Here is a 26,203-nt window from a genome sequence, read left to right on the forward strand (position 1 = left end):
CGTTACCCTTTTATTCTCTCCCTGTTTTGTAGCTATAAGTGATTATAAGCAGTCTCTTCAGTTCCGAGACCTAAATGAAGAGAAGAGAAATATACACCTGGAGGTTTGTGTGTTTTCAGTTAAACCTTATTGTTGTATTACAATTTTTTAGAAATTTTCTTGTAATATTTTTAACCTTGTATTTGGATTTGTGCATGAGAAGGTTGTTAGAGGTGGTAGAAGGGTTGAGATCTCTATATATGATATTGTTGTTGGGGATGTTATACCCCTTAATATTGGTAACCAGGTACTTGATCTTTTTCTATTATTGTTTTTTCTTATCATACTTTTTGACTGCATTTTCTCTTTGTTATTAAGTTCTTTTCTACTCTTTCTAGGTCCCTGCTGATGGAATTCTGATCACTGGCCACTCTCTTGCAATTGATGAATCAAGTATGACTGGGGAGAGCAAAATTGTAAGTATTTATTTCTATCTCCTGGGAAATTGGATTTTTTTTCCCCTTTCCTGCTACCTATTTTGTTTTTTGCAGGTCCATAAGGATTCTAAGGATCCTTTTCTGATGTCTGGATGTAAAGTTGCAGATGGCAGTGGCACTATGCTGGTAATTTAGACTTTTTTTCTTTTCATATTTGTAATTGTAGTTTGACTTGGTTTTAGTTTGCATAGAGAATATGTTCCATTGTTTTTTTTTTTTGAAAAGAATGTCGATTATTTGCTTATGTGTGCATGCTATTCTTAAAGGATTTTGTTCCCCAGGTTGAATTGAGTTATTAAAACACCTGATGCAGATAGAATTTGGAGTCAATAAAATATTGATTTACTTTTACTGAATTTCTCTCAATAATTCAATATATTATTTTCACTTTTTTCTTGTTTATTTGTTTTCATAGGTCACTGGTGTTGGTATCAATACTGAGTGGGGGCTTCTAATGGCTAGCATCTCAGAAGATACGGGTGAAGAAACACCATTGCAGGTCCTTTTGTTAGTTGTGATTTCTGATTGAGTTCTATTTGCATAATTTACTCACTTTTGCAAGTTTTCAATATAGGTTCGCTTAAATGGTGTAGCTACTTTCATCGGTATTGTAGGACTTACTGTTGCTGTTATTGTCCTAATTGTGCTACTGGCTAGGTAACTTACTTGTTATCATATGGTTGCTATATATTTTTGTGGTTTAACGAGAAAGGTATAATCTGCATGACTCTAAAGTGGGAATTTGTTAGCAGATATTTCTCTGGGCATACTAAAAACCCAGATGGGTCGGTTCAATTTATAGCAGGCAAGACTAAAGTTGGTGATGCTATTGATGGTGCAATAAAGATAATAACTGTTGCGGTATGTGCTATGATAAATACTTGATTACCAGAGCATGCTAGGTGCAATTAAAGATGTGTGTATCCATATTTATATTTCAGACTTTAATATCTATGTAGTGATAATAACCCAATGAATATATAGGTCACCATTGTAGTTGTTGCAGTACCAGAGGGGCTCCCATTAGCAGTTACTTTAACGTAAGTTTGCTAATTTTAACCTGCACTTCGTAGTTTTATTTTATTTTTTTTTGCTGTCATAATGGATATGTTTTATCATTGATTGCATTTCACATTGCAGATAAATGTCGTTATTCTTGTTTTTTTATTATCAAATTTTCTTCTTAACTTTTGTAGTTACCATATTTTAGCAAAAACTGTCGGTGAATCCCACATTGGGTCGAATATAGAATCTATGGTTGATGCTTAATATGATTTTTCAAATAAAATACAATTTTTTTCCTTGTATTCTCTATCTAATCGTATTTATTTGTACTTACTGCCTTTTTCCATAAACTATGTTTTATAGGCTGGCCTACTCGATGAGAAAAATGATGGCAGATAAAGCCTTGGTATGCCAATTGATGTTTGTACTTTTAGTCGGTTTTGACATAAATACATGTGAAACTTTGTTTATATTGTAACATTGAATTGTAGGTAAGGAGGCTTTCTGCCTGCGAGACCATGGGCTCTGCCACAACCATATGCAGTGATAAGACTGGTACATTGACTATGAATCAGGTTAGTTGTGGTGCTGTTTTGATATATTGATTTAAACAATATTTCTTTGTAACTACTTACATCAACTTCTTGGAGGGCACTTGCAATTGTTTCTTGTTTTAATGGATTTTATGCCAGCTTATTTGAAGTAAGAATCCTTTCAGCTTTTTAAAATAGTAGGAGCTCATAATGCCAACTATTCTATTTCTACTAACGTGATATCTGATAAAATTAAGATTTTTAGGAAGTTCATTTCTGTTGGCATTGGTTGCATATATTCAGCAGATTTTCTTAATTTGTTAATTAAATTAAATGAGACAGATGACTGTGGTTGAGGCTTACGCGGGGGGTAAGAAAATTGATCCTCCTCACAAGTTGGAGTCCTATCCTATGCTTCGCTCTCTGCTCATTGAAGGTGTTGCACAGAACACTAATGGCAGTGTTTATGCACCTGAGGTACGAGGAAAAAAAGAAGAGAAAATGCATATGAGCATTAACTATGGTTGTTCTACTTTTCACTGATATCTGTTCTCTACAGGGTGCCAATGATGTCGAGGTTTCTGGATCACCAACAGAAAAGGCAATTTTACAATGGGGAATACAGGTGTGTTTTGGAAGCTGGAAGTGCAGTCCTCCCCCATCTCATTCCTTTTCTTTTTAGGCTAATATTTGTGCTTCCAAGTTATAACTGGTGGTGACTGTTGTATCCAATCTCAGATTGGGATGAATTTTATGGCAGCTCGATCTGAATCATCAATTATTCATGTTTTTCCATTCAATTCAGAGAAAAAAAGAGGCGGAGTTGCAATTCAAACGGTACAATCTTACTCTAGCATTTTTACTCAATTATGCAGATATTTTGCTTCTATTCTAGACTAGCTGAAACATTGCTAGGTAGCTAATATATTGCTTAAACATATACTATATCTGTTAGACAGGGCACTATAATTTTATGTCTGTTTGCAGGCTGACTGTAACATCCATATACACTGGAAAGGTGCTGCTGAGATAGTCCTAGCCTGCTGTACAGGCTATGTTGATGTGAATGACCAGCTGGTGGGGATGGATGAGGAAAAGGTTTGATATGATGAACTTGTTAAACATTAACATCAGATAAACTCAAACACCTTTTATCAGTTTGTGTTCTGTTTTTTTCTCCCCATCCCCATCCCCTTGCTCCCCACCCCCCTTCTTCCCAACTTTTTTTTTCTCCGTCTCTTGTTCTTTTGTTGGATTCACTTGAGAATTGATTTGTGAATTGCTAGAGAGAATAGTTCTCGGCCTTTTTATTTTTATTCACTTCCCTATATTCTGTGGTGATGAACTATTTATAGTGTTGGAGATTCCACATTGACTTGTGATATGACCAAATTAAAGTAAGTGGAGGGCATCCCTCCCCACACAAGCCAATTTTGTAGGTTTGAGTTAGACCCAATCCCAAATTCTAAGATATAGCAAGTACCCAGAATTTCCTACCATACAAGCAATGAGACCTGAATATACAAGGAACTAAGGTATTTAGGAAATATGGAAATTGGGATATCTCAACTGATTCTAGTATATAGTTTCTTCATGACTGCACATGATTATAAAACAAAGCAAATAAAGTTAGTATATAAACTATTAGGATGAGTCATATATATTTGAAAAGGGGACGAGTAAAGTTTTGCTGCCTTGCAGATGACATTTTTCAAAAAAGCTATTGAAGACATGGCTGCAGATAGTCTACGTTGTGTTGCCATTGCATATAGATCATATGAAAAGGAGAAAGTTCCAACTAATGAAGAACTACTTTCTCACTGGTCTTTACCAGAGGATGATCTTATTTTACTAGCCATTGTTGGTCTTAAGGTATGTATTTCTTTAGAAACCTGCCTATCATTGTCATCTTTGTTTTTCTGTGTGTATATGATATTATGTCCCCATGGTTTTTCTCTCTTATTTAAAGTTAAAGCTGCTAAGCATTATTATTTATAGGGTTTCCTGTCCCATTTATTCTCAATAACTGGCTATTCCACTTTGTTGCATACTTGTATGTAACTTGCAACTTGGGAGGTTGCAGAGAATTTTTAATATTATTTATTTTATTTATTATGCCTTTCTCCTAGCTCTTGTCTTTACTACATGGAAAACTGTCTCTGGTTTTTTACAGCATCTGACTTGAAAGTTTTCTGCATGTTAAATTTCTATTTTTCTGTTTATTCTTATTTTCTTATATGTGTTGAAATTCAGGATCCTTGTCGACCTGGTGTCAAACAGGCTGTGGAACTTTGCCAAAAAGCTGGGGTTAAGGTATTTCACAAAATTGATTTTGAAAGTTATTTGGTGTCCCATTAAGATACTTATCGTTGAAGATGTACAAAAAGTGTATCGATGTCAGGATGGCTAATGGTAGTTTGCATGGAGGCTATGTTAACTGGGTTGTTCATGGGACAAGTTTAGCTTGATTGATCCTTATCTGACTTGAAATTTTGATATGGTCAGGGTCATTTGTTTCAACTTGAATCTAACATGACTAAGGCCTGATAATGCATGATACATGACTAAGTCAACATGACCATGTTGATGTTATATAAATTTTAACAAATTTAGTTAAATTATAGAATTGAATAAGTATGAAACTAAAACTAAGGTTATAGTATATATTTTAAACAAAATATTTGTATGGTTATGTTATCATGTCATGTAAAATGTTAACAATTAGATCAAGCAGTTCTATTATGAATACATAGTTGTTGAAAACTTATAAATTTTAAGAGTATGGGACATCAGGTCGGGTTGGAAAAATCTGAAGTACAACCCAAACCTATACCCAAAACATATTAACAATTGTAAAATCTAATTTAAGACTTATTTAATTAAACCATAAAAATATCTAACCACTTTGTGGGTTGTTTGGGAATAGCCTTTTTCTGGAGAATTAATTGTTTTATTTTTTACAAAAGCTCTCTGGAATCTTTCCATGAACAAGCTATTATTTTCAAAATTAATCTAAACAAAAATAATAAACATAAAAACATTTTCCATCATATTAGAGGGTTTTCTAATAGAGGTTATATTTAAGGGATACGGAAATGCCATAAGCTGTATATGAGTGAAGATGAAACTTTCAATGGTACTAGCAGCCCCATTAATGTAGCTATTGCCATTACAAACTTGCCATGACATTTGTATGGCAGTTATCATGAATTTGACCACACCACACTGGCATTGAGATCTGTTCATTTTTAGATTGAGTATTAGCTCTTTGTGAATCCTTTGTGAAGGGGAAACCCTAGGAGGAGAGTTATCCATCCTATTTTCTGTTCTTTTACAATCAAGAAATTCCATCTTTCTTTCCTTTCTTCTATTTTATAATTTGGGTTCCTAAAAGTTGACACATTTCATAGGCGTCCTCTTGTTAGAGAGAAAAAAAAGACTAAACTTTGCTACCATCTTAGCTAAAGATAAAACATGTATTCTTATTTAGGTTTACATAAATAAGAACAGATTTAAGATCCTTGCAAAAGTGTTGTGCTTGCAGTATCTTCTTTTCCCCGCACTGACCCAATATGTGTGCATCATTGCTTTTAAATTTGATGCCTTTAAGAGTTCAAGATCAATACTAGCTTTATTTAATATCCTCCAATATCAAGCAAATTTAGCATTTAAATAAGAAATGCAATATGCTTTGTTAATGCAGTTTCAATTGATATTCAATTTTGATTTTTGTGGTTTGGATTTTTAATCATAGGTGAAAATGGTCACTGGTGATAATGTGAAAACTGCAAAAGCAATTGCTTTGGAATGTGGAATACTTAATTCATATGCTGATGCTACAGAGCCAAACATCATTGAAGGGAAAACATTTCGTGGCTATTCAGATGCACAGAGAGATGAAATTGCTGACAGGATATCGGTAGAATCCAATTACTATGACAGGCTTGTTTTTGTGCTCTTGTAGTGGTATGTTCTTTACAAATAACATTTATTGCCAATACTGTGTTAAACAGGTCATGGGACGGTCATCTCCCAATGACAAACTATTGCTAGTACAAGCATTGAGGAGGAAGGGTCATGTTGTGGCTGTAACTGGGGATGGAACAAATGATGCTCCTGCACTTCATGAGGTTTGCATATATATATGATATTTGAGGCTTGTGCTTTTATTGTTTGTAAGTATCCATTACAATGATGACATTGATGGTAATGGAGCATTTAGTTTGATTATGTGACTGCTATTATGTCTATCTTGTATTGTTGTAGAGTCATGAAATTCTGGTTACGTTATCTCATTTTTCTTTTTATTTTAAAGGTTTGAACTATCATTCCAATGCAGATGTTTTTGTTCTAATGCAGTAAACTAGCTTTTATTCTTTTCTTGTAATTCTATACATTTTTGGAATATAGGCCGATATAGGTCTAGCAATGGGTATCCAAGGTACAGAAGTTGCCAAAGAGAGCTCCGATATCATTATTTTGGATGACAATTTTGCTTCAGTTGTGAAGGTTAGTACTACTTTGAGATATTTTAATTTGTTCTGTTTTTTGTCATTAGTAGAAGTAGAAATGCACTTTTTGAATACTGATTGTACAATGAGAGGTTTATATAGAATTGAGGTGCATTGAATATTTGAAGCACAACTGATGATGACAATTGTTTTTCTCCATGGTTGTAGGTTGTCAGATGGGGGCGGTCTGTATATGCAAATATTCAGAAATTTATCCAGTTTCAGCTTACAGTAAATGTGGCCGCTCTAGTGATAAATGTTGTTGCTGCTATTTCATCTGGTGATGTTCCATTAAATGCAGTGCAGGTTGACTTTCTTTTTCTCTTTCTAGGTTATGCTCACGTATTAAGTCAGGATGAGTCATGACATTAAAATCTGTTGCTTTCTCTATAGCTTCTTTGGGTAAATCTTATCATGGATACTCTGGGAGCACTAGCCCTGGCAACTGAACCACCAACTGATCACCTCATGGATCGATCCCCAGTGGGTCGAAGGTCAGAGTTTTTATTTTTCTGATTATTATTGGGTACTACAGATCATGGCATTTCATTTGTTTGCTATATTATTGTAGGGTTGCACAGTGTTTGGAAAATTAGTGTCAACACTGTTGGAAAGCCAATTCTTGTTCTGTTTTATCTTTGGTACTTTTAATAGAAGAAAGGAATTTAAACAAAGAGGATAATATGCAAGTCCAGGACGAGATATCCCTTGAGGAATACAAAAATTTAAAGACAATACACTCAGTTTAAGTTATGCAAAAACTCCCTCCTCTGAAATAACAATAAAAGAAAGAGTTGTCAATAGCCATTAAGCTTCTAGTGAAGGCTGAATTTCTGTATGCATGCATGGATTTCAGAATGTTTGTGAATAATGGGTTAATTCAGTTTACAGCTTTATTATTAATAATTTTGGTTCTTCAAATAGAAGAAAAAAATTTGAAGAGAATATTGCACAAAACTAAAGATGAGATGTCCTTAAAAGAATTGAAGGTTATAATCAATTGAAAAGTGCTTGCACCACTAAAGCTATGAAAATTCTTTGTGTAGGGCCCATTAATTATGTGTTTGTACCATTCTCTTGTTACATGAGAAGATCCAAATTCTTTACTTTACAGTTCTATTATCAAAAGAATAGATGATCCCTATGTGCTTGCCGGTTTTTAATGAGATAAAATTGACAATAGTTTGCATGCTTTTCAGAGAACCTCTCATAACAAATATTATGTGGAGGAATTTGCTGATACAGGTAAATTCTGTTTCTCATTTATTAGTACCTATTTTGTAATTGTGGTTTTCAGATTTATTTATGATTTATCAGTTGGCTGCATAATTGGTTCACGCATACTCAGCCAACCACAGGATTTTGAAACTTCATTATTACAGCTAATACAAATGCTGTATTTATTGCGACTAAATTATCAACAATGTTTGGAGTTTTTCAGGCAATGTACCAAGTGTCTGTCTTGCTTGTGCTCAATTTCCGAGGCATAAGCATACTGGGTCTGAGCCATGACAGAAAAGCTCATGCAATCAAAGTGAAGAATACTTTGATATTCAATGCATTTGTTCTCTGTCAAGTAAGTCTTCATGACCTGTTAATGGGAAATTACAGATAGCTATGCGTGTTTGTCTTAAAATTGTATTATGATGTGGGGGGGGGGGGGGGGGGGGACTATACTTTCATAACATTGGTGGAATCGAGATTAGGGCTTTTAGAGTAAAACTTGCATGACAAGTAAAAAGTGTTATTTGAGACAAAATATTAGATAAATCAGAAACTTTTAAGTAGAATAATTGCCATCTTTAGGGAAGAAAGTTTTCTTCCCTTATTCATTTTCTGTTGTAGTTAGTAGTCTGGGCCACGTCTAAACATTCTGGGACAAGGTAAAAGTTATGATTCCTGGTTTAACTTAAGTAATTAGTTTGTTTTATTCTTTTATCTTTTTTTGAGTAGTAAAATTATCGATCAAGTTTGTAAATTAAGGGATTCTAACATTTCAATCCCAATAGGTATAGTATGTTAGATATCTAATTCATCGGATTTGGATCTATCTTGTAACATGAGTGATATCAAATAGGTAATAGAAACCTGATATCGTAATCGTTTTGAAAAGAACTCAAGATTTCTTTCCTGAATACCATGCTGACTTGCAGAACTTGTTGGTCTTCACCTCCCAATGTCTAGAGGCCCCAATTCTCTCACTAATGATAAAATGTCTCTCTATTCACCTTGCCTCTTAATTATGGGCAACTTGCATTACTCCTTCAACTAAGTAGCCCAACTAACTTTTAGTAAGGGCCTAAGGGGTATCAATTTCACCTTGTCCTCAACCTCAAGGCGGACAACTTGTGGCTCTGCTGAAAATAAATTCCCACTGCATCTAACTAATTGAAGCATGATGACCAAGCCTACCTGACCATTGCCACCAAAATTAGCGTTCACTTCTCCTGGGTCATAGACAAACATTTGAGTTCCTCTCAGCCATATTTTCACATGGCTGCCATGCAAAGATCCATGCTTCTCCTTGGACAACTTTGTTTCTCTATTTTGGGCCACACCTATTTGCACCTCCTCCTTAATAGTCTGCTGGTTATTGTGATTCTGGAGGTGGAAAATTAGATGGTATAAAAAGTCTGACTTCGAGTGAGTACCCATCCTCCTCCGTAACCCTTTGTTTGGTAGGGTGGAAATAGAGTAGAGAGGAGAGAAATTTGAAATTTTGGTACTTATTTCCACTCAATTCCTCACGTATTTCCATTCAGCTATCTATTTTTTCCTATTTCTTCTCTATTTCTCACCTATTTCCGTTCACCTTTTCTATTTCCATCCATCCTATTTCTCACCTATTTCTTTCATTCCTACCGAATGGACCCTAAAAGAATTTGATGACTTGTAAGGTTTGTGGGAGCTTTGTCACAGCTGATGACCCACCCACTTCCATGGTTGAATTGAAACTAAGATTGGGTGCTCTCACAGGGTGGTAGTTAATAAAAATTCTAAAAAGGCGGGAAAATGAGAGGGAAAATAATTAGAAAGTAAGTCATAATACATTTTTAAATGGATAGAATTATAATGAAAATTATAGCAATAAGCTTATAACTAAAGATATAAAATTGGGAATTGATAGCAATAAGCTTATAATGAAAATTATGATTGCATATTAGCTCTAGAGCTCCTGTTAGGTACATGATTTTTATAGTTTACAGAACTTTTTATTGGTCCCTGGCATCTGTTTATTTGTAACTGTCTTCAGCAAAATTTGGTGCATCTGTTTATTTTGAGGTCAACTTATTCATATGTATCGATACAAAGTAACAACTCAAGTAATTAATTCACAAAAAGATTTTGTATGACTTGCCTCTACTTTATAGTTTTTCCATTGTTACTTGATTGTTACCTTATCATTCCAGTAATTTGATTCCACTTCTCTTATCAACATTGATGATGGATTCTTCTTTTCTCCTTTTTATATTGCTACTAAATCGTTTTGACGTTGGAATGGGATATGGGATGTGCCCAATACATTTTCTCCTTATATTCGTGTACACATTGTTTTTCTTGTTTCTTTACTCTTGTGATTGATGACAAAGACAACATTCTTTCAAACCTGCAGATCTTTAATGAATTTAATGCTCGAAAGCCAGATGAATTCAACATATTCAAAGGAGTCACAAGAAACTACCTCTTTATGGGTATCATTGGATTAACGGTTGTGCTTCAGGTTAGTCTTGTTAACGGTCTTCTGGTGGTTTTTAGCCTTGTCTGTGAAATATATCTAAGGACGCCATAAAATTGCAACTGTTTTCCAGATTGTCATCATTGAATTTCTTGGCAAGTTTACATCAACAGTGAGGCTTAATTGGAAGCATTGGCTCATCTCTGTCGTTATTGGATTGATTGGGTGAGTTAAAGATATGCCTTAGACGAGCTTTGCTTTCTAATTTTAATTATTTTTCAGATATTGTCCTTCATGAAAATTAGGAATGCCCTGAATTGATTGTTTTAATTGTTTCTAAGCATGTGCTTGAAAGGAATTAGGGCACTTATAGTAATAGACAACAAGGCTTATTATGCACAAGTGCTCACAAGATATTACCCCCTCCTCTCATACTCTCCTTCTTACTTTCAGTTGGCCTCTTGCTGTGATTGGGAAATTGATACCGGTGCCAACAACTCCCATCAACAACGTTTTTTCAAAATTTCGAATTTCTAGAAAGAAGGAACCTGAGGAATCTCAATAGTAAATTGGCGTTGTGCTGTTTCAAACAATCTCATTCTGCTGTTTCTTTTGTTCCCTGACTGTCAGCATATACTGGAATGGATACTCTGCATACGAACACGTTTATCTTTCTACTGATCTAACTTTACCTTAACTTGTCTATTTGTAGAGAAATTTGGAATTGGTTTTTATACCTAGGTTCTAACAAGAATACACTGGATCTCAGTTAGTCTTGGTTTTTGTTAATACAAGTTTGACAAATGTTGATTAATATTTTGCAGATTTGAAGAGTTGTAAAGATATGGATGATTTCAATTATGTTGTTAGTTCTTATGTTTGAATTTCAGTTAAATCTCTTGATTCAGTAATAGTACTGCTATTCATTCCCTTCGAAGTTGATATAAAGTCCAATGAGAATCTATATTTGAATTTCACTTGCTTACAATGACTGCTGTAAACTATATGAGTTTTTAAAATGAGATTTATTCGAAAGTATTTTTTTTTTTCTTTTTGAAAGTGATTTATCGAAAGTTAATCTGTGATTTGATTGTAAATTTTGCAGTGTAATGTTTCGCCGAGGTAGCAGTTCAAAATTCGCAGAATGCTTTAAATGTTTTATTTTTTCTCGCGAAGGGTACAATTATATGACGAGCAAAACCATTGCTAAATATAACAATCAAATTGTCCAAATTAAAATAGTAGTGAAAATAAAACTTGTGATGAAATTTACTTTAATTTTTTCAATAGGTATGCTTTTCATTACATACGAAATGTAATGCTATGAACGTAGACGGACGAAGAATATGAGAAAGACAGTCTTGGGGTATTTCTATATTGATTGAAGGTGGAATTGCTGCAGCAATTTTATACCATGCAGTAAAATATATGATCCTGAAAGCTGAATTGTTATAAATAAGATCTAATTTCTTTAAATGGATATAGGGCCCAATTCATTTTATCCTTTTACGTTAACTTTAGTTTGTATTCATCGTTTCTAAAGTAGGATCGGATATGATTATTTAAACTTCGAACTATATCCGCTTCATCTACTGCCAGAACCAGTTGGAACTCGTCAACAGGAGATGGTTTATTAACATTTAACATTTTAAGCTTGGTTAAGCATATCATATTTTAATTGTATAAGTATAAACATGGGTATCTAATTACAAAACAAATTTACTTAGATTTCAATATATTGTCTGAATTTATAGAATTTTTAAGTAGCCAAGCTAATGGTAATTTAGATGAAAATACAGTTTGTGTGTAGTTATAACTAGTGATGCATGACTTGAATAAACGTAGACATCAAAACATGAAAGGCAGAAATTCACAACTAACACATGATAACTTTCTCACGAGATGGAAAAATATTGCTACACACTTTTTATTTTACCTATAACCACTGTTGCCATCTTGAACAGAAAGCTCTAGTTGGTTCTTGCATAACCAAACATAGAGAACAGGGGTAGTTTAACAAAAGCATGCATAAGCAAAATGGTTCTTCTGAGACACATAGGGAGAAATGTAATCAGAGGCTGAAGCTGATGGACTTGATATTTCAGCAGGAACAAGTATCTGGTTTTTCCCTGATACAATTCTCATCCCAGCAACATTAGCATAGAAGAGGCCAGGAATAGAGGGCACAAAGACCTCACTTTGAGAACATATGTAGAAATCAATGACCTTCTCAAATTCAGAGCTTTGTGAGCTGAGAGACTTTCCCTTCTTGTCTTCTGCCATTACAGTTTCCTGTTGAAGGAAAAAGATATACAAACATTCAGCAGTGAAAAAGTGAACTTTGAAGGGAGAAAATTAAGTGTGTTTGTAAAATTAATTTTAAAATGAAATTGATTTTGAAATAATGATTTATGCCGATGTGTTTTATTCTAAAAACAACTAAGTAGTGAAACTCAATATGAAATTTTTTATCTAATGCAAATGTTGCTTAAAATTGTCTTAACTCAATTAATTTTGAACTTAGAATCAATTTCTCAACCTAGAACTAAACAAGTAATAGTATTAGTTTGTTTGGATACCTCCTAGAATCAATTTTGACTCCCAAAATCATGGTGAAGAATTGAAAATGTTGAAGTAATTATTTGTTGCTTTGCCCTTCAACGTGATTTTGGAATTGATTTCAGTAGAATTGAAAGCTAATCCAAAAACACACTAAACATTTACTTGAAATCACTTTACCTGATATTTCAATGTGATTTTGAATCATGTAATATGAATTTAAAAACTCTATAACGAACCAAGAAGCTCGACTACAGTAAAATTAGAATTCAGGTCATAGTAAAACTACCTTGGTATAGGTTTTTGGGAAGATATCTTTTAGGGCATCAAGATCAGAATTCCATTTTGACTGAGTCACATAAACAACAGTAGTCTCAGGACTGAATCCAATCTTCTTGAGGAATTCACCTATCTCATGTGGCTGGTAACAAAGTTTTCTTCCTGAGACATCTTTTTTGTGACACTCCTTTGCCACCATCTCAGTCCTCAAGTCCACTGCAATGAATTGGCCATTTGAGTTCTGGCTCCAACTTTGTAGCTTTTGGACCATTGAGTCCACAACTTCATGCATCTCTGGTTGCAACTGAAGAGTTCCAAACATTGTTTGGCATGCAAATGTGTCAAGGCTCTTCTTATTTCCTGCCATTGTTGGGTTAACTGAGGAAAAGTGTGATTCAATCTTAACAATGCCCTTGGCTTTGTATATTGGCTGCACTGTCCTTACAATATAGTCTTGTGAAACCCTGTTAGGTACCTTCACTATTGGTGGATTTCCATTGGTTACAGGCAGTGTCCTAGTTACTCTTACCAACCCATCTAGCCTATTAATAATTTTCTGAACATCATAAATATCTCCAAGGCTCCTGAAATGAAATCAAATATGTAAGAATATGATGAATTAATCTTGAGGCAAGTTCTGTAGTATGTTAAATATTGCAAGTAATTATTCAAATTAAGAAATGAAATCAATAATATGTCAAATATTGCAAATAATTTGTTAAAAGTACTTCATACATGCAACCATAATAACAAGTTCATCGAAGTTTATGCTATGCAGGCCAATATCTCTAGCATAATCTGAATGGAAGATAATGGCCGGTGGCAAAACAAAGCTATGAAGAAATAATGCTTGTATATAATTCTATACAGAAATAGAATCTCTTGATTATATATATATATATATATATATATATATATATATATATATATATATATATATGATTTCAAATAGAAACTTATCGTGTTATATAGAGAACTCACATGCTATACCCCGATTTGCTACTCCTGATGTCAGGAAGCACAAGAGTGGCTCCCAAGATTCTAGCTACCACCACTGCATCAGCAATCTGTGTAAATCATCCCAGAAATATAAAATCAGAAAAAGAATGTAGAAAAAGAAAAGGAAGAATTGAACCTTCACGTGGTATAAATTAACTTGAGTTTAATTTCTTTACACTAGAAAATTTTATGCTGTCAACCGATAAAAAATCATTGTCAGTACGATTTAAGTTATTGCAAAGTAAAGAAACTTATAATACATAATAGTTTTTTATTAGATAATAGTGTAAAAATCTTTTACACTAACAGTGTGTATACAGTATTTACTCAATTAACTTTTATTAGAAAGTTGCAATAACCAAAAGGAAAATAAAATGAAATTGGTGGAACAAACATACCTGTGAGATATGATACTCAGGGCCATTTGTTAAGGAGAATGTGATGAAACCTTCAGATTGCGGTGCCTCTTCTGCAGGTCCAATAAAAGAGTCATGAATGCGTCTACTTGATAGTATTTATGCTTTCATAAATAAGTAACAAAACCAAGATAGATCATGAAGGATGGGAACTTACCAAGTGCAAGGGGGTTCCTACATGGTTTAAGTCCTTTTCCATTTTCCATCAAAGACTTTTTGCTTACATGTGAAACCGTTGCAAGGGATTGTTCAGTGACTACTTCAGAGGCATTCTGGGATGCTGGTGCAGCTTCAATATTAACCTTCACATCGATAAATGTAAAAAAACTTCATTAGTTATTATTTTTTTTTTATAATCATAGTTATCTTCCATTGGAAGACACAATCATATTCGAGCCGGATAGGATCACTATGGGTGAGGGTATCCTCCATTGGAGAAAGCAATCCTATTCAAGTTAGATAAGATCACCATATGTGACAAAACTCTTCCTTCAAATATTTAACATAATGACTTGAACTAAAGATCTATGTTTAAACTAAAACAACCTCGCACCTTTTTTATCCACACAATTTGTGATAATTTCATTAGTTATATAAGAGTAATAATTTATAAACACATTATTTTTTTTCTTCTCTATATGAAATTATATTATCTATTATACTTATATATCTCTTTCCTCTTTTTATCTCTTGTCTAATAGAGTGGAAGTTTACACTGATTTTTGTTCAAGTTTTAATGACAAAGTTTGAATCACTATTTCAATCTTATTTTTTTAATCTTCCTCCTTTTCATTTCTTTACAGTTTGTTTTTCTTCTACATCTTGTTCTCTTACTCAATTCTCAAGTTTTGATTTTCTCTTATTAGCTTGATCAATTACTGAGAGATCATCCAAAAAGAAATTTTCCAACAGAATAATTCTTATATGGAAACAATTTGATTCAGGAGTTTACCTAGCTGACTAGCTCCTTCATACACGAAATAGGAGATTTGAAAAATAAATTAAAATAAATAAAAAGAGAAATGGAATAATGCATGCATGATCTAAATCCTTACAGTGGCCGATGCTATTGACAAGATTTTTTTTCTGTGTGTATTAGAATATATATTGTTAATGATAATAATAAAATCTTATATATATTGCCTAAACCCCACAACTGGACTGATCCTGTTGAAAGTTCCAATTAAGCACTCAAAACTCAAGTTTTGGTTTTGCATGTATCTTAAATGCAAATTAAAACAACGACAAACGGTGCCTTGGGAATTCGAAACTTTTCTGTTTATTCAATTTTTAAGAATAAAAAAAGGGTCATATGTTAACAAATTTCTTAAACAATTTTATCAAATTAGGTGTAGTTGCATTATAAATAATACAGTGTTATCTCACGCTAAGACTGTTAGATAACACTTTATTTTCCAAAAAGAAAAGGCTAAGTAATGTTCCTTATTCCATTTTTGTAATCGTTGCCTTAATAACAATGATTAAAAAATCTAGTTTGGAATTCATGGTATTTAATGTTACGAATATACTAAATGTTATAATTTTCAACAAAATCGTTTAATTTGTTAGGAAAATTGATTAAAGATGGGCAAACAGGAAAGAGATTTTAATAGAGGAGAAAAAAGAGAGAATAAATTACATTAATCATCCTGTATCATCTCTTCTTTTAACCATTCTACTATCTTTATTTGTAAGGAATGTTAGTGTAATATATAAGAGAATGTAAGTATAATATTTTCAAATATTATGGAGTGGTAATATAACACATATATAAGCGGGTGTAAGTGCAATATTTTCAAACATAAATAGGGATTAGCGTAGGAATAGAAAAAAAGAGTGATTTATGTGTAATTTGAAAAAGATTTAGAGAGTAGGAGTGTAATTTTCTCAAAAGAAAATGGAGAAGGAAGAGAAAATAAAGAGGAGGAAAAGTAAAAAGGATATATACTGTACTTAATACTTGTATTTGTATAGATATTAAGAAAATGAAATAAAAATCTTAAGATGAGTTAGTTTTTTTTAATTATGCTGTTAATAAGATGAGTTAGTTAATGCGCAGTTCAAATATTATAAATCATGTTTCTCTTTTTTCTAAATCTGAAGAAAAAATCCCCCGCTCCCCTCTGTTTTTTTTTTAAAAAAAAATATTTAACTAAACAAGAAAAATGGATAAATTGTATTTATTTTTCTCTGTAACCAAGTAACTTTATAAAGTGAAATTTGGGCATGAAGGCAAAAAGATCTATTTATTTGAGGAGTTAACGTTAGGTTTAACTTTTATTTTTACTTAAAAGTTATTTTTAAATTAAAACTATAAATAAGATTTTAAAAATTATAAATTGTTTGTTATTTTTCAGCTAAAAATTGTTTGGTAAAAAAATTAAAAATTAATTTTATTTAGAAATAGTTATTTTGTGTAATAAAAAATTATATTTAGAATAAAAAAAATATTATATAAAACTAACTTAGTTTACATAAATTTATTTAAATAAAATTTAAATAAACAAAAATATTAAAATTGTGTATTTCAAACTTTATTTTAAAAAAATATAAATAGATATTTTAATAATTCTTTCCAAAATAATATATATATATATATATATATATATATATATATATATATATATATATCAATCAAAGAAATTTAAATATTGACTACAAATGATAAAATGTTGTTTAAGTTATTCTATATTGTTGTTTACTAATCATAAATATTGTTGTTTAGGTTATAATAAAAAAAAAAGAATTTCAGTACAATCAAATATAATAAGTACATATATTGGAAGATAAAGTATTCAGTCATAAACATTTGGGGAAAAAAAAAAGAATTGGAGATTGAGCTTTCTTTATATTAACTACTACTGAGATGCCCTGTTTACATATTAGCTATATATGCATGAACCCGTTATAGTAGACTTACTTAGTGGTGGAGGGTTTGAATGGTAAACATGAAATTATATGTTCTAATCTTAATTACGGTCATTGTGCATTATACACCAAAAAAATATTAACTATGTATATTAACACATTTTATTTGGGATCTTCAAATTATGTCACTCATCTATATATTAACACAAATGAGCATAAGATGAATGCATGTGTATTTATATATGGACACGAGTCTAAACACACGTCAAGAAGGTACATATATAATAAGATCATATTTTATGCGCTCATTTTAAGTTTGACACAAACTTTACATTTATACGATAAAGTTAAAAAAAATAGAGTAACACAAAACACAGGCACACAAGAATTAAAGTGATATGTAAGAAAATCTACACAAACCCATCAAAAGCTCTCCCAAATATATGTTTGGAATCGTGTTGCCTATTCATATTAACACAAAAATCACATAGAGTATTATAAGATGAATGTGTGTTTCTTCATACATGAACATGAGTTTAAACACATGACATCATGTTTCACGCGCATACTCTAAGTTTGAGACGAACTTTACATTTGTACAATAAAATTAAAAAACAAAATAGTAATGCAAAATAAAAGCACACAAGATTCAAAGTGAGGTGTAAAAAAATCTTCACAAACTCATCAAAAGCTCTCCCAAGTAAATGTTTGGAATCATGTTGCCTATCCATGTTAACACAAGCAACATAGAGTAGCATAATTAAGATGAATGCGTTTTTTCTTCATACATGGACACGAATCTAAACACGTGGTAAGAAAATACATATATGAGATCACACTTCATGCATACATTCTAAATTTTGAGACAAACTTCACATTTGTACAACAAAGTAAAAAAAGAAAAATAACATAAAATATAAACACACGAGATTCAAAGTGGGGTGTAAAAAAATGAATAAACTCATCAAAAAGCTCTCCCAAATAGATTTTCTGAAAGCTTCTTATCTTAGGATTTCTTCTAAAAGATAAACTAATTGTTTTAAGAGCTTTTACATAAAAAAAAATGTTTAATGAGCCGAGTTTTTAGTTTTAAAGGAAAACAAAAAAAAAGTTCAAACATTAATAAATCTTGAAAATTACTTCATTTAATAACTCTTTTTAAAATACAAAATTGATAAATCTATTAAATTATATAATATTAGCTTAATTATGATGCCTACTAGAATAAATTAAACACTCGTACATATCTAATTTTACCATAGGACATTGAGAATGGTGCACTTTTTATCTGCATTTTTAAATGTTACCTTATTATTGTGAATTTCCAATTAAGGAAAAGATTTTAAATCTCTTATGAGTTGAAAATAAAACAAAAAATTCAAATTAGGAAAAAAAATTGACTCTCGATCATTTTGTGTTAAAGATCATCATGCAGGTCTCTCTCTAGTCTCCAATTGCATTAGGTTGTTTATTACGACACACACTTTTTCCACTCATTATGTTAGCCATCTCTAATGTTACGTAATATTTTGCCTTTTTTTTTCTTTATTAAGATAAGATCCTAAAAATCACTAATAATTTTAAATGAATAAAAATTAAGGGTGATTTCCCTTTATTAACATAAGAGTTCCAAATAAAGGAAAAGTGATGAAAGAATTTTTACTGTGCAACAATTAAAAAATGACAGAGTAAATGCGATCAAAATATTATATGATCAAACCTTAATTTTTCAAAAGAACAAAAAGAAAGTGAGATAAGGTGAATGTGAGTTGACTTACATCATACATGGAATCAAAATGGTCCTTCTTGATCATGTTTCCCAGCATGATGAACATAGAGAGAGTGAGAAGTCCAGCCAAGGCTTGCCTCAAGTCCATTGTTGACATTTTTTCTTCACTCAGATAACCCTTTCAGAAACTCTCAACTATCCTCTCCAGAACCGAACCCTCTAGCTAGGACCACAAAATCTTCTATAAAAAGCCCTGGTTTTGCCGACCCAAGAGGAAGACAACACCACTAAAGCTAAGAGATATGAAACGGATGAAGATGAAGACAAAACTGACAACCTGGTTCAAAATGCACAAAAGCTTTTTATTGCCAAAAGCCATTGCTTTTGCAACAAGAGAGTCATATATGTTTTCCCTTTTGCGGGCTCTCTCTCTATTTGGTTTCAATTCGTAGTTAAACCAACCAACAAAAACCAGCACAATAGGTAGATAATTAGATTTTCAATTAGTATGTTGTCAAAGAACTCGGTTTCTAACCATGTGTATCAAAAAGATTTTATTAGGAGAGATAAAACTTATTTTAATGATTTTTATGTTTCGAATACTACTTTCGGTTGCAAAATATATATCTTTGGTGCAAACAAAAATAATTTGTAGCTAGCAAAAATATAGTATACCGTAGGTTCAAGTAATTGGTTCAACTCCTTTTTAACATAAAAGATGCCTGGTTCTATGCACTTTAATTTATATTCAAGCGACACGTCAAAATATTCATGTAAGTGACACGTCGGAAGATTGCATTTGCCATGAGCAAACATTTTTAGTTTCATATGCAAACTCTATCAGCTTTTGTTCGTACTTGTGTATTTGATTTCATATGCTTTCTCTCTCTATCTCATTCAACAATGAGCTATTCCTTTAAATGGTTTATGAAGTAATTGAGGTGAGCAATGGAGTGCGAATGTAGAGCTAGCGAGAGAAAAAAAAAATTAACCACGTAAAATTTTGGATCTCGAATAATAACCATGATTTCTTTGCTCACTCTCATTGCAAGCAGTTTTAAAATTATTGTGTGAGCTATCTGTAAGTATTATTAGAATTTAATACCGAAACATATATGTCATAATTTTTAAATGAGACAATTTCGTAAATGACACCAAAAACATGGATTGATGTTAATGCACAAATTGAAAAATAAACCCGCACTAAGCTTGTAATATGTGCTTCGTAGGAAAGACATAATAAAATGATTATTGATAATAAAAAAATTGTCACATGCAAAACAAATTTTTGGGATTTTGTTTTCTTTTTGTCGTTTTCTTTTTTCTCTGGTCGGTCCAATAAGAATGTACCGTTTTTTTATTTTATTTTAGTTCTATGTTTTTTTATAAGAATAATTATAAGACATTTGGCATAACTGATTTTATATTTTTACCAACGTAAAAATAATAATTGAATTTTAAAATGAACATCACATAACAAATATTTAACTGAAAATAATATCATGGCGACCCCAAGAAAACGAAACCTGGAATCCAAAATTCTTATAACAATTTATTATTATTGTTATTTTTTAATTTTAAATTTGATTAAATTAATGTACAAGTGATTCTAATCTAATGAGAGATTCACCTATGCATGATTTAAGGCTTCTAGCATGGGAAAGCCAACTAGGTGTTGCACCATGCGAAAGAGTTGTTGGCCTTGAATACATCTGTTGCGGAAATGATGGACAAGAATAGGTGCTCTCAATCGTAGGAGATATCTCTTTACAAAATAGGTGCAATTTATTAGAAATTTGAAGTGTATTCCTCTTGGGAAAAATGGTCTCTATGTCTCATCTTATTGTCGTTTTGCGTAATCAACTGAAGAAAGATTATGTGGGGCTTGTGAACCCAACAAAGCTAGTGTACTTGCAGGATTTTCAGCGGTGGCTTTTCTAGGACAAAGTAGGATAATAATGTTGTTCTGTTGTTTTTAATTTCAACCACTTTTTACTTAATTTCTTTGTTTTGTTTTCGTATGCATGCATTTGCGGGTGATGTGTATTATAGAGAATTGTGATTCAAAAATTTGTGGCCTTTTGTTTTTTTTGCAGGGATGAGTGGTCTTATATATGGCTGGAGATGCAGACGAAAGTGAATATGTTCTAGGAAATGTTTACCCTATGAAGCTAGTGTTGGATTAAGCTGGAGTTGGAAGTGATGAACTAGGTGAAAATGCTTATGTGGATGCAAATTGTAATAACACACATTTAAAAACTATAATATATCAAATACCATACAATAAAAAAAAAACTCACTCAAAGTTTTTTTTTACAGGATCAAAAAAAAAAAAAAAATCCTCCAATACCGGAAAAATTCCTCCCATAAACTAAGATAAAATCAACCAACCCCTCACGATAAATCGATAATGGAGGGCCAAACAACCCATGTTTGAACCTATTGGGGTCCTCAAGCTGCATGCACTACTGCACTAGCTATTTCTAATTAATTGAACCTATTATCACCTGCTGTTGAGAGCACCTAATCTTGTCCATCACTTCCGTAACAGATATATCCAAAGGCCAACAACTCTTTTGCACGGTACAACACACCTAGTTAGCTTTCTCATGCTAGAAGGCGTCTTAAATCAATACATAATTAAGTATGCATTACATATAATTTTACCTCGTAAATAAATACACACCATTTGTATAAATATTCACTAAGTTTATAGTCATGAGTTCACCTTCATCATATAAATTAGGTTTACATACTCATTTAGCAGTCTCTTAAAATAGAGAAAATTTTCACCGACAATTTTTTATCCTCAAGTTATTGTTAAAATAAATTAACCACACTAGGATAAAAATCCTTCCTTAATTTATTTTAGAAAGTCTCTTTTTGAAGTAATTAAAAATCATTTCTCAATTTTAAAAATCAATTGGAACTTCAAACCAAGGGGTGCATCATGCCCAGTTGTGCATAAGTTAGAGGCCTTTCTGGCCTAAGTGAGCATCTCGCTTAAGCTATCCTATTCACTAAAGCGAGGAGTTACCCAAATATCATCCACCCTTTGAAGCTCTGCTTAAACTAGTAGCCATGTTCGCTTAAGTTAGCTCTTGCTTGAGTGAGAGTGTGAATTTTATAGATTTTCAACTTTCATAAAATAGTTAGTTGTAAGGCCACCCATGACCCTTAAATCTCCCTAAAATCTTAATTATGGCCAAAATTGAAATTTCCACAATCATTTCTACAATCATGAAAATTCAAATGCAAGGTTCTAGCTTTTTTAAAGAAGAGGCAAAAGGAAAAAGTTTTTAGCCAAATGGGAAAACTTTACTTCACTTATCCAGCAGCTGCACTATAAGAACATGAATCACTTTGTTTTATTTTCATTTACTATTGTTTTTTCGTTTAAATCAGTTCTAATTGCATCAAATAATATTTTTATTATTTTTTTTCTTCATAATTAATTTTGACTTATTCATGTTCTGGAAATAAAGAAAGTGCTTTAAAACTTAAACTTGATACTAATTTTAAAAAAAATTTACTGATTAGATTAAAAAACGTAGTTATTAAAGATTTTCTATCAAATATATTTCTTTTTTTCTCCAATTCTAGATAATTACTATTAATTTTTTTATAAGTATTATTAGAAATAAGGATACCATGAATTTTATTTATGGAAATGGTATTTTTTGTCATTTTTTTCATACTGAATTGAGATTGAAAAAACATTCTAATCTCGAAACAATCCTCAAGTCAAAATTTGAATCATAACTCAATTTTTTTTCTATGGAATCCATTATGGGTTGCATCAAGAGGGAAAAGAAAATGGAATAAAAGAGAAAATTGAGAATGTAGGGACTTATCACCGCACTAAGGGAGCTATCCAAGAATCTTGAGATGAAAGAAAATATGCTCTTGGGAGAAAAGCTTCAACCCTTTCAAACTTGAAAACCAAGAAAGTGTCTTGAGGAGGAAGAAAATGAGAGTGAAGTTAGGAGGACTCCAATCTTTTTCTTTTTGTACAATTAGATAAAGGTTAAATTATTTATTTGGTCTCTATAGTTTCCATGATTCTTACATTTTTAGTTCTTATAGTTTGAAAATGGTTTTTTTAGTCCATATAGTTTAAAAGTGTTATTTTTAGTCCTTATAATTTATATTTTAATTCTCTTTTAGTTCTTATAGTTTGAAAGTGATATTTTTAGTCCCTATAATTTATATTCTAATTACCTTTTAGTTTTTACTACAAAAAAAATATAAAAATAATTAGCTACAAATTAGTTATAAATTATCAATTATTTTTTTATTACAAAGTATTTTACGATAAATTAGTTACGATTTACTTGCTAATATTTTTGTAGTTAATTGTAATTGATAATATTACTCATATTTTGATGGTAAGGACTAAAACGAAATTAAAATATAAAGTATAGGGACTAAAAAGAATATTTTTAAATTATAGAGACTAAAAGAGAATTAAAATATAAATTATAAAGACTAAAAAAATCACTTTCAAAACTATATGAACTAAAATAAAATTAAAATATAAACTATAGAAACTAAAAAATCATTTTTAGATTATAGGGACAAAAAGATAAGAATCGTGAAATTATAGATATCAAATAAGTAATTTAATCTTAAATAAAACATAATTTTGAAAAAAGATTTAAAGATTTTATTCTCTCTAAGACTCAATCTAGTCACACTCATATCTCCCTTAAGGTCCAACACTTAGGCTCATCATACAACACAAAGATAAAACCACCTACAGGACCAAACATACATAAATATATACATAAATATATTTAAGTTCATTATTTACCAATGTAAAATAAATTTAATTCCTCTTGAAATTTTTAGTAAAATACTTAGTCATATAATTAGGAAAACAACTACGTTACATATTATTTTATTGTAAAAATTGGTAAAATAAATTACTTTCATGAGATGTACTCCCTTCAAACTCGATTATAAAAAAAATATGAATTCAAGTATAATAATCTAAAATATAATTAAATCTTAACTAATTTTACCATATTCAATAAAATTGTCTTGCAAACATTATTTATTTAATTTAAATTTTATTTCCAATAATCTAAGGCCTATTTCTTTAAGCTTATTTTTTTTTAAAAAAAAGAATATTTCTTTAACAAAAATAAATAATTTTTTGTCTAAAATTTTTTTTATAAAGAAAACAACAATTTTTGGCATTTTTTTAAGAAACAAATCTTATTTCCTTCTTAAGGAAAACATTTTTTTTACAATTTAAACAAACTGATCCCTATTTTATTCTCATTATAAGACTTTCAAAATGTAGAGAAATTATTCTCATTTGAAATAAATTTCAATAAAATTGAAGTCTTTATTTACTTAAAATTGAAACATTGCCATTATTTATATAAATGGTTCGTTTTTCATCTTTAAATGCTAAAAAATTCTAGAATTAATCGGTTAAACAAGGTCCATTCGTTTTTCATCTTTCAATGCTATAAATATCTGCTTAAAAAAAAGCTTTAACGCGGGGAAGATATAAAAAAATGTTTGGTTTCAATTTGTCTCCTCTACACTAAATATCATAAAGGACTGTATGGAAAATAATATTAAAGTTTTCCGTCTTTCTTTTTATAACAAAGTCTTCCATCTTAATGGTGATCGGTTTCATCGATATATTGTCACAATTGTTTACATAAAATTAAGGTTTGCTTTTCATATTTCAATGCTTTGAAATCTAGAATTAACCTGTTGAAAAAGGTGAATTTTTCATCTTTCAATGCTATAAATATCTAGTTGGAAAAAAAATATTTAACACGAGGAAAATATTGCTAATGTTATTTTTTTCAATCTTGACAGTAACCGGTTTCATCCATGAAATGTTGCCATTATTTATATAAATGATTTGCTTTTCATCTTACATTGCTCTAAAAATCTAGAATTAACCTGTTGGAAAAGGTTAAACTTTCATCTTTCAATGCTATAAATGTCTAGTTGGAAAAAAAAATATTTAACAGTACGAGGAAGATATAAAATAATGTTTGGTTTTTCAATCTTGATAGTTTCATCCATGAAATGTTATCATTATTTATATAAATGATTTGCTTTTCATCTTACAGTGCTCTAATTAAAAATATAGAATTAATCGGTAGAAAAAGGTTCGTTTTTCATCTTTCAATGCTATAAATGTCTAGTTGAAAAAAAAATTAACACATGGAAGATATAAATAATGTTTGGTTTCAATTTGTTTCCTCTACATTAAATATCGTAAAGGACAGTTCAGAAAGTAAAATTCATTTTTAGATGAGAAAAAAAAGTTAAATGAGAATAACTAACATTTTTAATTAATGGGAATTAATTAATTATTTCCTTATACTTAATTATTAAGATAATATATATATATATATATATATATATATATATATATATATATATATATAATTGACAAATAAGATGGAAGAAAAAATTAAATATTTGATTGCAGTAACATCAAAATTGGAAAAAAAATGTTACATCCTACAATCTTTGTGCCACGCACGCATAACTCACTTTTGAATTGGATAGGAGATTATATAGTAAATAACAAGTTTAAATTTGACAGGGAATAAAGACAATATATTAATTTGAAAACCTTCACTACCTCCTCATTTTCTGTTGGGACCGAGTTTAATGTAATGATTTTATTGATTATGTATATAAGTGTTTTTTTTAATTATAAAATAAAATTATATATGATTTTGTTAATTGAGATGTTGGTTCATTTAAATTGTTTAATTTTGGTGTATTATGAGTGTTAGTGGGCTTAGGCAATTTTGGACCCAAATATATGATCAGAAAAACTTGTAGTAGTAGGGTGAGAATAGAAGAAACGGGGCATCTAATTAGGAAAAAAAATAATGAAATCGTTACCTCTTCTCCTTAGCGGCTTGAGTGTTCAAAACCTTCAAATCCCATCCATCTCACTTTCTTTCTCTTTTTCCCTCTTCAACTCAAAAATTTATTCTCCTCTAGAATTTGCATGTTGAAACTCATTCAATAGTAGCTTGATTTCTCAGGATCCTAGAGATTCCTTGTTGGAATTTAGTGAGTAACAAATCCCTTCCCTTTTTGGTCCCTTGGCTCATTTTTCCTTTTTGCATGACCTCTTTGATGGGTGGTGTTAGAATCTTG

The 26,203-nt window shown here is 31.0% G+C and overlaps 2 protein-coding genes across 4 annotated transcripts in view; one reads left to right on the forward strand and one right to left on the reverse strand.

Moving 5' to 3' along the window:
- LOC114386840 (calcium-transporting ATPase 8, plasma membrane-type-like) overlaps positions 1-11,114 on the forward strand; it is a 30,929-nt gene extending 19,815 nt beyond the window's left edge. For all 3 annotated transcript variants that reach the window (XM_028346892.1, XM_028346894.1, XM_028346893.1), the window contains 26 exons: positions 33-103; positions 203-286; positions 378-455; positions 531-602; positions 892-975; positions 1,051-1,133; positions 1,229-1,337; positions 1,461-1,516; positions 1,845-1,887; positions 1,973-2,056; positions 2,357-2,491; positions 2,574-2,639; positions 2,753-2,851; positions 3,002-3,112; positions 3,716-3,886; positions 4,268-4,327; positions 5,769-5,933; positions 6,028-6,144; positions 6,425-6,523; positions 6,694-6,831; positions 6,919-7,019; positions 7,725-7,770; positions 7,967-8,101; positions 10,139-10,246; positions 10,335-10,426; positions 10,655-11,114. In XM_028346892.1, the coding sequence (XP_028202693.1) occupies positions 33-103; positions 203-286; positions 378-455; positions 531-602; positions 892-975; positions 1,051-1,133; positions 1,229-1,337; positions 1,461-1,516; positions 1,845-1,887; positions 1,973-2,056; positions 2,357-2,491; positions 2,574-2,639; positions 2,753-2,851; positions 3,002-3,112; positions 3,716-3,886; positions 4,268-4,327; positions 5,769-5,933; positions 6,028-6,144; positions 6,425-6,523; positions 6,694-6,831; positions 6,919-7,019; positions 7,725-7,770; positions 7,967-8,101; positions 10,139-10,246; positions 10,335-10,426; positions 10,655-10,766 (2,519 nt within the window). In that variant the 3' untranslated portion in view covers positions 10,767-11,114. The remainder of the gene's footprint in view (positions 1-32; positions 104-202; positions 287-377; positions 456-530; positions 603-891; positions 976-1,050; positions 1,134-1,228; positions 1,338-1,460; positions 1,517-1,844; positions 1,888-1,972; positions 2,057-2,356; positions 2,492-2,573; positions 2,640-2,752; positions 2,852-3,001; positions 3,113-3,715; positions 3,887-4,267; positions 4,328-5,768; positions 5,934-6,027; positions 6,145-6,424; positions 6,524-6,693; positions 6,832-6,918; positions 7,020-7,724; positions 7,771-7,966; positions 8,102-10,138; positions 10,247-10,334; positions 10,427-10,654) is intronic.
- A 956-nt stretch (positions 11,115-12,070) lies between these two features.
- Positions 12,071-19,484, reverse strand: LOC114387531 (protein MANNAN SYNTHESIS-RELATED-like). Its single transcript, XM_028347729.1, has 6 exons — positions 19,101-19,484; positions 14,612-14,756; positions 14,437-14,507; positions 14,021-14,106; positions 13,050-13,623; positions 12,071-12,493 (listed from the first exon to the last, which is right to left on the reverse strand). The coding sequence occupies exons 1-6, from the start codon at positions 19,206-19,208 to the stop codon at positions 12,215-12,217; spliced, it is 1,263 nt and encodes a 420-aa protein (XP_028203530.1). The 5' UTR covers positions 19,209-19,484; the 3' UTR covers positions 12,071-12,214.
- Between the last annotated feature and the right edge of the window lie 6,719 nt (positions 19,485-26,203).

This window comes from Glycine soja, chromosome 15, assembly GCF_004193775.1.
Source record: "Glycine soja cultivar W05 chromosome 15, ASM419377v2, whole genome shotgun sequence".
Classification (NCBI taxonomy): Eukaryota; Viridiplantae; Streptophyta; class Magnoliopsida; order Fabales; family Fabaceae; genus Glycine; species Glycine soja.

Coding starts and splice junctions, on each gene's coding strand:
- LOC114387531 (XM_028347729.1), bottom strand. CDS start 19,208: ATGTCAACAATGGACTTGAGGCAAGCCTTGGCTGGACTTCTCACTCTC. Junction 14,757..19,100: donor ATTTTGATTCCATGTATGAT/GTAAGTCAACTC, acceptor ATCGATGTGAAG/GTTAATATTGAAGCTGCACC. Junction 14,508..14,611: donor TAGGAACCCCCTTGCACTTG/GTAAGTTCCCAT, acceptor TTGGACCTGCAG/AAGAGGCACCGCAATCTGAA.